The sequence below is a fragment of the Carica papaya genome, chromosome 7 (genome assembly GCF_054855325.1).
Source record: "Carica papaya isolate Zhongbai chromosome 7, ASM5485532v1, whole genome shotgun sequence".
NCBI classification, from domain to species: Eukaryota; Viridiplantae; Streptophyta; class Magnoliopsida; order Brassicales; family Caricaceae; genus Carica; species Carica papaya.
This window is the reverse complement of record NC_142315.1, coordinates 3,181,764-3,194,163: the sequence shown is the minus strand read 5'-3', so window position 1 is coordinate 3,194,163 and position 12,400 is coordinate 3,181,764. Positions and strand designations below refer to the sequence as shown.

General features: G+C 42.9%; 1 protein-coding gene across 1 annotated transcript; it reads left to right on the top strand.

Moving 5' to 3' along the window:
- Window positions 1-8,658: 8,658 nt before the first annotated feature.
- LOC110809963 (uncharacterized) lies at window positions 8,659-12,072 on the top strand. Its single transcript, XM_022035958.2, has 3 exons — window positions 8,659-10,727; window positions 11,114-11,204; window positions 11,749-12,072. The coding sequence occupies exons 1-3, from the start codon at window positions 8,799-8,801 to the stop codon at window positions 11,937-11,939; spliced, it is 2,211 nt and encodes a 736-aa protein (XP_021891650.1). The 5' UTR covers window positions 8,659-8,798; the 3' UTR covers window positions 11,940-12,072.
- The last annotated feature ends 328 nt before the right edge of the window (window positions 12,073-12,400 follow it).

Here is a 12,400-nt window from a genome sequence, read left to right as displayed (position 1 = left end):
GGGTAGCGGAACCCCTATGGACCCCCACGGATACTAGTAGGCTGGTAAATGAGAAAAAGATATGTTGTACAATGATTGAATTACAAGAGGCGTGATAAGTGTTATGTTTTACAGCTTATATTATTCCATGATTATGATAATGTTATTGTTTTCTTATATTGTTTTCATAAGTTCCACCGAGGTAAGTGGATGGTGAAGGTTTTCATGTTAATAAACGAGTTTGTTATAAATTATGCTCCATTGGTCTTTTTGTGTTTTTCTACCCACCTTTACCTCCGTGACGGTGAGATATCGTGATGTTCTTACTGGGCTAGTGTAGCTCACTCCTTATTTAACCATTTCAGATCAGGAAGACATGGTTCCCGAGCCCGTTCCGCAGGAGGACGACGAAGGGGATGCCTAGAGACTCTGTAGTCATACTCATAGTTTTATTTTCGAGTTTCTCTCTTAGTTAGTTTAATCTTTTATATTTTAAGTACGTTTTTGGTTTTTCGTGTAAGGGATGTTAACTGAAATTTTGATCTCGCTTCCGCATTTGATATATTTAAATACTCATTTCATTTTAATATTTCCGGGGCCGTTACAGTTGGTATCAGAGCCAGGTTTCCTCGGACCCATCCCTTACACTATAGTCCTTTAAAGAAATACTCACCGATTGGGCGTTACTCAACCATTCCTTGTAAATGCAGGTACACAGAAATGAGGAGAGGAAGGCCCCCACTAAACCGAGCGGCCCAAGATAATTCGCTTCGGGAGGATTTGGACAGATTATATGAGATGGTGGAAGCTCTCGTAGCTGCCCAACGAAGGCAATAGGAGAGAAGGGAGTTACCCGGACCTCCTCCGCTAGCGCAGGTTGAGCCCCCGCTACAGCAGGCTGATCCCGAGCCACCCCGGCAGGAGCCTGTTCCTCCACAGTACCACCCGGCACCACAGCTGCGGTACGACCCGGTACCACAGCCACAGTACCAACAGGTGCCGCCACAGCACATTCCAGTGCCCCCACCACATCAGCAGGCGCCACCACAGGGTCCCCCAGTTCACCCTCAGCCGGTCCCAGTCCCTCTACCTCGGGACCCCGCTCCCTCCTTGATCGACCCCGGCTTCATAGAGAGGTACAGGAGACTGAACCCTTCTACTTTTTTAGGGGGATCCTCTTTCGAAGAGGCCCAATACTGGCTGGCAGAGACTGAGAGAGCCTTTGAGACCTTGGGAGTAATTCCTGAGCAGAGGGCTGTCATTGCCTCCTACATGCTGGTAGGGGAAGCGGTACGCTGGTGGGAGCTCAAGCGGGCCACCCTGCCTGTACCAGTTACTTGGGAGCAGTTCCTAGCAGCTTTCCATGCGGAGTATCTCCCTAAACACATCCAACATTTAAAGGAAATGGAATTTGATCAATTGGTCCAGGGTAATATGACAGTGTCGGAGTATGCTCGCAAGTTCCTGGAGCTGGGCCGACATGCCCCGAAGACATTGTTGGATGAGGGCCGAAAGGCCAGGAAATTCCAGTGGAGCCTCCGCCCGGCGATCAGACAGCACTTGTTGGTGATGGAACTCGAGACATATTCGGCAGTCCTAGCAAAGGCGCAGATCATAGAAAGGAGTTTCGACACCCGCCCTCAACTAGCGGGAAGTTCCCGACCTTCAGCCCCGCTCCGCAGGCCAGCGCCTACCATGCCTGTCCAACCCAGTAAGAGACTCAGGCCTGCCGTTCAGGGCCCTCCTCAGGCTATGGGGGCAGCACGTGGGAAGATCTGCCAGTACTGCGGCAGGGATCATGGGGACCGACCCTGCTACCGCCTCAACAACACCTGTCGCATCTGCGGCAGTGCCCAGCACTATGCGAGGGAGTGCCCTAGGAACCAGAATCAAGGGAGGCCTCCAATCCAAGGCAGAGTTTACAACCTTACCCAGAGGGATGCCGACGCAGACCCGGACGTGGTACATGGTATGTATACTATCTCTGGCCACATTGCTCATATTTTGTTTGATACTGGTGCATCACATTCTTTTATTTCACATATTCTTGCTTCCAAAATTTGTGTATCACCTGATAGACTTGATTCATTATTGTTTGTATCTACCGCTGGGGGGGAGACATTGCTAGGAGAGGTTGTCTACAGGGCATGTGCCGTGGAGATAGCAGATAGGAAATTGAGGGTAGACCTGATAGGGTTAGACACAGGGGATTTTGATGTAATCCTAGGAATGGATTGGCTAGCGGCGTATCACGCCACCATAGACTGCTTTAATAAAAAGATTGTATTTAATCCTCCCAACGAGGAGCCATTTACAAGTTAATAAAATTATTCGGTACTGATTCTCCCTAATGACAAATTCTTTTCTTCTTAATTCCCAGTGCGTTTATATTGTATTTTCCCTAACTAGGTAAACCCAAGAAGGAAGTTTGTATCCAAGAGATTCCAGTAGTCCGAGACTTTCCAGACGTATTCCCGGATGAACTGCCCGGTCTACCAGGGGACAGAGAGGTCGAGTTCACCATAGACTTACAGCCAGGAACCCAACCCATCTCGGTAGCTCCTTACCGAATGAGCCGCATCGAGATGGAAGAGCTAAGGAAACAAATCACTGAGCTACAAAACAGTGGCTTCATTAGACACAACATTTCCCCATGGGGTGCCGGGGTTACTTTTGCAAAGAAAGGGGATGGAACATTGAGACTGTGTATTGATTATAGAAGGATAAACAAGGTAACAATTAAAAACAAGTACCCTCTCCCCCGGATTGATGACCTTTTCGATCAGTTGCAGGGTGCACAGGTCTTTTCTAAAATAGATCTACGATCAGGTTACCATCAGGTAAAAGTGAGAGCAGAAGACATCCCCAAGACGGCATTCCGAACCAGGTACGGACACTATGAGTTCCTGGTCATGCCGTTTGGGCTAACCAACGCCCCGGCCATCTTTATGGATCTAATGAACAGAATCTTCAGAGAGTTTTTGGATAAATTTGTCATCGTGTTCATCGATGATATCTTAGTCTACTCAAAAAGTAGAGAAGAACATGCTCATCATCTTGCCCAAGTCCTCCAGGTACTCAGGGAAAAGAAGTTGTATGCAAAGTTGAGCAAGTGTGGATTTTGGCTCGAGCAAACCGCCTTCCTAGGACATGCTATATCGAAGGAAGGGGTGTCGGTGAACCCCGAAAAGGTTGAAGCGGTACTTGGTTGGGAAAGGCTGACAACAGTTAAGGAAATTCGCAGTTTCCTAGGGATGGCGGGTTATTACCGCCGGTTTGTCGAAGGGTTCTCCAGTCTAGCGGCCCCTCTAACCCGACTCACAAAGAAGAATGCAAAGTTTGATTGGAATGAGAACTGTGAAAGGAGTTTTTCAGAATTGAAGAAGCGACTGACTACTGCACCCGTGCTGGCTCTACCGAGTGGATCAGGAGGGTATACAGTTTATAGTGATGCCTCCTATCTGGGCCTGGGTTGTGTCCTGATGCAGCATGGAAAGGTTATAGCATATGGGTCTAGACAGCTAAAGAATAATGAGAAGAACTATCCTACCCATGACTTGGAGCTTGCCGCAATCATACACGCCTTGAAAATCTGGCGCCATTATTTGTATGGAGAGACCTTTCAGATCTACACCGATCATAAGAGCTTGAAGCACATCTTCACTCAGAAGGATCTCAACATGCGTCAGAGAAGGTGGATGGAACTCCTCAAGGACTATGATTGTGACATCCTATACCATCAAGGTAAGGGCAACGTAGTAGCCGATGCCCTCAGCAGGAAGAGTGCAGGCACCCTAGCCCATCTGATGGTTTCAGAATGCAGGTCCATTGGGGCTACGCAGCAGGTTCGACTGCGAGATCTGAAGAGGGCCACATGTTTAAGCCACCTAGCAGTCCAACCCGAGTTAATCCAAAGAATAAAGGAAGCCCAGTCAATCGACCCCGCCCTAATAACCCGCAAGAAGGATGCAGAACAGGGAGTGAACTCAGAATTTCAGATCTCTGCCGACGGATTGATTCGTTTCAAGGACAGAATGTGTGTCCCATACGACAGTGAATTAAAAAGAGACATCATGGCAGAGTCCCATAGTTCAAGGTTCGCCATGCATCCAGGAAGTACAAAAATGTACCAAACTATGCGACCTCGATTCTGGTGGAATGGGATGAAGAGAGATATAGCCGACTTTGTATCTAAGTACTTGGTATGTCAGCAGGTCAAAGCAGAACATCAACGCCCAGGGGGGTTGCTTCAGCCTTTACCGATTCCAGAGTGGAAGTGGGAACACATCACCATGGACTTCGTATCGGGACTACCCAAGGCACGATCGGGACACGATGCCATATGGGTAATTGTTGACCGACTCACTAAGTCTTCCCACTTCCTGGCATCAGAATGACTGATTCTTTGGATAAGTTGGCAAGAATGTATGTCCGGGAAATAGTCAGACTGCATGGAGTCCCAGTAACAGTGGTATCCGACAGGGATCCCAAATTCACTTCTCGGTTTTAGAATAGTTTCCAGCAAGCTATGGGAACAAAGCTGTCCCTTAGTACTGCCTTCCACCCCCAAACCGATGGACAATCAGAGAGGACAATCCGTACGCTGGAGGATATGCTCCGAGCTTGTGTCCTTGACTCCGGAGGCCATTGGGACGACCATCTACCCCCGATAGAGTTTGCCTACAACAACAGTTACCAAGCAAGCATCGGCATGACCCATACGAGGCGCTATACGGGCGTCCGTGCAGGTCACCGATTTGTTGGGAGGAAGTGGGCGATAGAAGATTATTTGGCCCGGATTTGGTGGAAGAAACCACGTCCAAGATAGTTAAGATCAAGAAGAACATCCAGACAGCTCAGAGTAGGCAGAAGAGCTATGCTGATACCCGGAGGAGAGACCTGGCCTTTGAGAAAGGTGACCGGGTGTTTCTTAAAGTCACCCCCTTCAAGGGAATTAGTAGGTTCGGCAGGAGGGGAAAATTAAACCCCAGATACATTGGACCCTTTGAAATCTTAGACAAGATTGGTACCACTGCCTACAGACTTGCACTGCCCCCTGAGCTCTCCCGGGTTCACAATGTGTTTCATGTATCTATGCTGCGCAAGTACAATCCGGACCCTTCTCATGTCGTGGCTCATGAACCGCTTTCACTCCGAGAGGACTTGTCTTATGAAGAAGTATCGATCAGTATCACGGACCGAGAAAGCAGAATACTCCGTAACCGGGAAATATCATTTGAAAAAGTCTTGTGGCAGAACCACACGCCTAGGGAGGCGACTTGGGAGCTGGAATCAGAATTTAGGGCCAAATATCCTCATCTGTTTGATCAAGAGTAATGAGGCAAATTTGGGGACCAAATTTCTTTATGGGGGGGAGAGTTGTAGCACCCGGAAAGGAGGAGGAAAAAAAAAAGAAAAGCAGCCACGTCAGCAGGCCCGGTCAGCAGTCCCGGCCAACCGGGGCCTGCCACGTGGCAAGACCACGTCACTCCGAAAGGAGCCACATTGGCGATCCGCGTGGGTGCGATCCGACGGCCCAGATCAATCGCGCGATCGGATGACCCAGATTCAGTCGCACGGACGGCCCAAATTCAATCAAAAACGAACGGCCCAGATTAAAACGAAATGGACGGCTGAGATCAAAAGGCAAGGGGTTATAAATAGAACCCCCACACCAGACCACAAACCCTAGCCGCCTGCCGCTCGCCGGAGAAGACGAACCAGAGGCCGACCGCCGCCACCCGCCGCCGCACCGGGAAAATTTTCGACCGCCGATCGAGGTAAATTTCATACCCCCGACTCGTTTTTCCACGCTGATTCCTCCTATGGCCAAATCGAGGCCGAAATTCCGGCCAAACGGCCGGAATACGCGGCCGAAGCCCAGCGGCGCCGCCGTGCCCCCTCTCGGTTTTTGTCTCCGACGAGGCCCTTCCCGGCCTCCGTTCGATGTAATTTTTATATCACCGTGATCACCATTCTTTTCTCTACAGGTTGACCGGAGCCGAATCAACAAAACACGAACCTCGCCGGAGAGCCGCCGCACCCGAGAGCGCCGCCGCCGGTAAGCTCCGTTTTTCCGTGATTTTTTGGCCCCCCGAGGGCCCTAGGGTTGTTTTCTCACAAGGACCGATGCGAGTGTGGCCGAAAACAGCCAACCCGAGGCGACTCGCCGCCGCCAGCGGCGGCGCCATCGCCGGAGCACGGCGGAGCCGCCGTGCCGGAGTTACGATTTGGACCGAAAGAGGCCCTGGGCCTAATTTGGGTTTTTTTTGGAACACGTGCAGGTACTGTTAGTGTGTTTCAGTTCCCCGGGAAAAATTCAGGGAAAATTAGGGACGGCCTGCAGGCGCACTGTGAATCGTATTCGGATCCCGAAAACAAGTAAGGACCCCTCACCCTATTTCCTATCACGGTATTAAAGTTCAAAATGATAAAACGGTATTTCTTGAATTAACGAATGTGTGAAATTGCTTAAGGTGGCTAATGGAGCCCGAGTCTAGTGTGATTGGTGATTTACTGTTATTTGGCCTGTTTACAGCTTTAAATGCAAAATGAGGTTTGATGTGTTCATTTTACAGATTTGTGTGCATATACTACGTTTTTATTAATCATGGGTTGAATGACTGAAAAACTGATACTGTATGTTGTCTGTTTGGCATGAATTACTGTTTTGCTTGTTTGTATGTGAATTGATGATGCTGACTGAGGAAAAGGAAAATGAAAGATTGTGTAGACTGATAATTGTATTATGGGGGTCAGCCTTACTAGATATCCTGGGAGATGGTGGACGGACCGGGTCCGTAGGGAACCCTACCGGGATTGTGGTCTCACATGCCGAACGGGGTATGGAGATCTTATGGTTTTGGCGCCCATACCGGACGGGGTATGGGGACGGCCCGTTTCACCCTCATACCGGACGGGGTATTGAGGTTTATGGTTTTGGCGTCCATACCGGACGGGGTATGGGGACGGCCCGTTTCACCCTCATACCGGACGGGGTATTGAGGTTCATGGTTTTGGCGCCCATACCGGACGGGGTATGGGGACGGCCCTGGAAACTGATTATGAATGTTAAAGGTTAACGGGTAGCGGAACCCCTATGGACCCCCACGGATACTAGTAGGCTGGTAAATGAGAAAAAGATATGTTGTACAATGATTGAATTACAAGAGGCGTGATAAGTGTTATGTTTTACAGCTTATATTATTCCATGATTATGATAATGTTATTGTTTTCTTATATTGTTTTCATAAGTTCCACCGAGGTAAGTGGATGGTGAAGGTTTTCATGTTAATAAACGAGTTTGTTGTAAATTATGCTCCATTGGTCTTTTTGTGTTTTTCTACCCACCTTTACCTCCGTGACGGTGAGATATCGTGATGTTCTTACTGGGCTAGTGTAGCTCACTCCTTATTTAACCATTTCAGATCAGGAAGACATGGTTCCCGAGCCCGTTCCGCAGGAGGACGACGAAGGGGATGCCTAGAGACTCCGTAGTTATACTCATAGTTTTATTTTCGAGTTTCTCTCTTAGTTAGTTTAATCTTTTATATTTTAAGTACGTTTTTGGTTTTTCGTGTAAGGGATGTTAACTAAAATTTTGATCTCGCTTCCGCATTTGATATATTTAAATACTCATTTCATTTTAATATTTCCAGGACCGTTACAAAACATACTTTATCTCTATTGGCTAACCATTTCTGAATTCATTAGTTATACAATTTAGTGTGTATATGTTTATATATATATATATGTGTATACTAGTAAAGAAATTAAATGTTTGTAATAGGACAAAAATAGACAAATAATTGCCTAATTATTATTTGTAACGATTCATCACGTGATATATAAGAATTGAGGGAGGTCGGTTCGTAATCTTGACATATTTATTTAATTTTTTATTTTATATTCTAATATTTATATTAATTTAAATTCTTAATTAATATAAATTTTAAATTATGAAATAAAAAATTGGATAAATTAAACAGATGCGAAGATTTGTAATACCCAGTATATATATATATATATATATACACACACATTTATAATATTAATATTTGGATAATTAATTATTATATTTAAATAATAATTTTTGCTTGATTAAAAACAAAGTCTCGCATATTTTATTATTTAATTTTAGAATGATAAAGATTCGTGAATTATTAATGTGTCCCAACAGCAAACACATAACTAACTTGATAATATAATGTTTAGAAAAAATAAATACATAATTGAGCTTTATTGAATTTGATAAAGAGTTTGTATATATATATATATATATATATATACACACACATATGAATATTCAATGCATTGAACAATATAAATATATAATTCCATAATATAATTAATTTAAAATAATAATAATTTTTTTTAAAAAAATATGTTATACAAAATGTAGGGCTATCGGCGTTATAATAAATTAAATTCCTACCGTGTGTTTATAAATATAATTTTTATTATATGTGAATAAAAATAATATAAATATTTCTGAAAAAGTATTTAAAAAATGTTATTCACCTTGTACAAACTCATAAAACGTAATTCATACATTTCAGCCCATCATTCACAAACGCTCCCTGCCAAACGCTGCCGTTTTTGGGTTGCGCCTGACTGGAGGAACGAAATGACAAAATAATTCCCTTCTCTTTCATTTATTTACGAAATTAACCTTCTCCTTACACCCTCGCGAGAAGCTCCCTCAATCCACTGTATCCAACTGCTTCAGGACGATGCGTTCTTCTCGCTGGAGCTAATTTTTTTTTCAGATAATAATAATAATAATAATAATAATAAATTTTCATTGGAATTAATCTCCAATGAAATCCCTAATTAGTTTCAACTATGTTAGCTTTTCAAATCCTCGGATTTCGCCTTCAAGTTTCCTTTTTCATTTCCCGTCAATGTCCCGGGAAAATCCAAGGTTACCCAACTTTTGTCGGAGGAGATGCCTGCACACTGTAAAAAAAGTAAAATTATGTCCTCCGAGAGCGTCTTCTGCTTCTGAATTGGCGAGTTATGGCGGATGGGACGATTTGGGACGAAGTAGTGACGTGGCCAGCCACGGTGAGTCAGATCGTTTACGTAGTCTTCTGGTTTCTGTAGGAGTTGATGATAAGAAGCATGTGGTTATGTTTCTTTTAGGACTTCTCTGTGCATTTTCAATATCTAGGATCAGAGTTTCTTCTATTGTTGTTTTCCCAGCTTCTGTTTTGTTATTTGCTATTGGGTTTTCATTTGGATTTGTTCGTGGCGGGAGTTTCAGTGAGGTTATTACAGCTAAAAGAAGGTCTAAAGAGGAAGGTATTAGGATTTCTCCTGAGAAATTATGCGGTTTGATTGATTTTTTTGATGGCTTTGATGTTAATGTTAGCAATTTTAAGAATGATGTGCAAAGAGCTATTGATACTAGTATAATCACGGTTAGTGATTTGGAGAACTATGTTAATGCAATGGAAAACGTGAGACTATCGGCTTTGGATGCTAGAAATGTTGTTCAGGCTTCCACTGATAATTTAGGAAATTCTAATAGTGTGTTGGAGGACCAGAAGCCAAGTAGAAGAAAGAAAGAGCCAGTTGATAGGGGATTTGACATTTTGCAGTTTGTTGGTAGTCTTTTCCGAGAAAAGTCGGCCGGTTTGAAGTATGATAGAGTAAAAGAGAATAATATCAAACAAGCAACTCTGAGGAGTCCGACCAATGATAAAACTAGAGAAAACATTTCAAGTCCCTCCACCAGAGAACAAGTTTTTGATAGACTACTAACTGATAATGAAGGAGATGCAATTTCTAGTTTCTTGCAAGATTCATCACACCAGTCATATTCATATAACAGTAGAAGAATAAGAATGGATTTAGAGGAAGGGAGAACAAATTCAGAAGTTTTGGGTGACAGTGCTAAGAGATATATTGACAACGATGAGGACAATTTCCTAAATAACAGCCGAAATTTTGTGAACAATCGCCACGTCTCTTTGAAGATGCATCATAGTAATGAAACTAGAGCTTGGGAAGCCCATGGAAATCTGCTTGATTCTATAGATCTTCATACGGAAACTAGAGCTTCATTTTTACAAGAGCAGTCACTGAGGAATTCTAGCCAAAACTATAAGTCTTCATCCAGCAAGAAGAAGATCGAAAACAGGATTTACGGATCTCGAGTCAGAAAAACTTATAGGGATGAACTCAATCTCCTCAGTCATCTCCCCGCACATAATGGTGAAATTAATTTGCCATCATCTTCAGAGTTTGCAAATGATGAGGTATTCAATAGGTATCTAACAGGAGCCAATAACCTTCTAAAAGAGGCGAAAGAGCTTATCAGGGGCAGATATAACGAAGAGCAAGCAGAAATGATCTTACGAAAATCTGCTCAGTTACTCTCCAAAGCTATTGCTCTTAAGCCTATGAGTTTATTGGCGGTTGGCCAGCTGGGCAATACATATCTTCTTCATGGAGAATTGAAGTTACATGTCACTCGTGAATTGAGAGCTATCCTTTCAAAAAATGATGCTACATTTTCTGATGAAAATAGAAAAATAATTAGCAGACGAGATCATCAATTTGAGAGTAGAGATGAAATTGCATCTGTGCTTATTAATGTCTGTGAAGAATGTGAAGAACTCCTTGTGGAGGCTGGTAGAAAATATAAACTGGCATTGTCAATTGATAGGAATGATGTGAGAGCATTATACAATTGGGGGCTTGCTCTCTCCTTCCGTGCACAATTAATTTCAGATATTGGGCCGGTATGTACTCTCTCTTTGCGTTTAATTAGCATGTCAGTTGCTCATCAAGGAAGAACTTAACTCAGTCAGCTTAATTGGCTGTGCTGCAATCCTGGTACTATTCTGTTGTATGATTTGCACCAGGTTGCTTATATAGGCTTAAGAAATCAGAGGTTTCCTCAAACTGGTCATCAAGAAGGTATTTAATCAAATCAGTCAACTCAGCTTGGCTGTGTTGCAAATCATGTCTCAGGATCTGTACCAAGCTGCTTGTTTAGGCTTAGCAATCAGTAGATTTTTGAAATTTATTTGAGAGTTGACATATATTGTTTTTTCCCTCTGAATTTGGATCTAGAGTATCTGTTAATATTTGAGGTTATAAAAAAAATGAATCTTCTGAATTTCAGGAAGCTGCGGTTGATGCAGACAAAGTGTTCATGGCTGCAATTGATAAATTTGATGCCATGATGTCCAAAGGCAATAATTATGCGCCCGATGGTATGTTTAAGTTTGTTCTTTGTATGTCTTGACATAGAAAAGATACAAAGTTGATTTACTAAATTGTTAAGGCATTTTGGAAGTAAATAACTTAATGGCTAGCTTTTTGGAAGGGGTATTTGTGGGTGCAAATGACATTAAAAGCTAAAATTGAAAGAACTGGTAGAATGTATTTATAGTTGCTGAAAAAAATGGGTTATGCAATTGCTAAGAGAGCGTTTGGGATTGCCGAAGAAATATGGGTAGGTGGGTGCTGCTCATTGGTCATAACCACTACCTCAATTTGGCTCAAGGTACTAAGAGGTTGTGAGATTAAGCAGAGATCCTAAGTTTGGAGCTAAGGTTATCTCCATTACTGCAATGGGAAACATATCTATTTGTTATTACCTAGAGCAGCAGTGTGGAAATATAAAATGGCAAAAATTTGGTCCTTAAAATTATTTCGAATAGGGTCTTGTTTCCGCACAGCAATGATTACTCTTCTCAAATAGGAGTGTAAGGCTGCAGTGTTCTGATAATTTGTGTATTGACATGTTAATTGCAGCTTTATTCAGATGGGGCGTGGCATTGCAACAAAGATCACGACTGTGGCCAAGTAATAGTAAGGAGAAGGTGAAGTTACTTGAGCAAGCTAAGAGGCTATACGAAGATGCACTCCATATGGACTCGGAGAATTTCCAAGTAAGAGAGGCTTTATCATCGTGTATCTCCGAGCTAGATTACAGAATCTTTTAGCAATGTCTGTGTTACCGTGAAAATTTAACAGAAACTCGTAGACATGTTTCTAACTTTTCCTGTGTTAAATAGGAAAAGATTTTTGCTGACGGGCGAAAAGAGAAACCCATCTATCAATGCTTTTATTTATATCGATTATAGATTATTACGTAATATTACTAAATTACTATATCGTCTAGACTTATAAAAGATAGGATAAGCAATCCGTATGAAAATAGATTTGTGTCGGACATAAAATATTAGCATGGTTGGTTTTTGGTCTGAGTTTTGAAATTTAAATTTGATCTGTTTAACAATCTGTATTAGATTTTTCAAGTTCCAATTTTATGAAACCATAAGAAACAATTCTTCCTTAAAATGTTCTATTTAGTTGGTTTTTGATTAATGAGCTTAAAATTTTCAAAAAAGAAAAGAAACTTAAAAATTGTCAAATACAACGGGTAGAAGAGATGAGGCTTCTC

Coding starts and splice junctions, on each gene's coding strand:
- LOC110809963 (XM_022035958.2), top strand. CDS start 8,799: ATGAAATCCCTAATTAGTTTCAACTATGTTAGCTTTTCAAATCCTCGG. Junction 10,728..11,113: donor TAATTTCAGATATTGGGCCG/GTATGTACTCTC, acceptor TCTGAATTTCAG/GAAGCTGCGGTTGATGCAGA. Junction 11,205..11,748: donor CAATAATTATGCGCCCGATG/GTATGTTTAAGT, acceptor TGTTAATTGCAG/CTTTATTCAGATGGGGCGTG.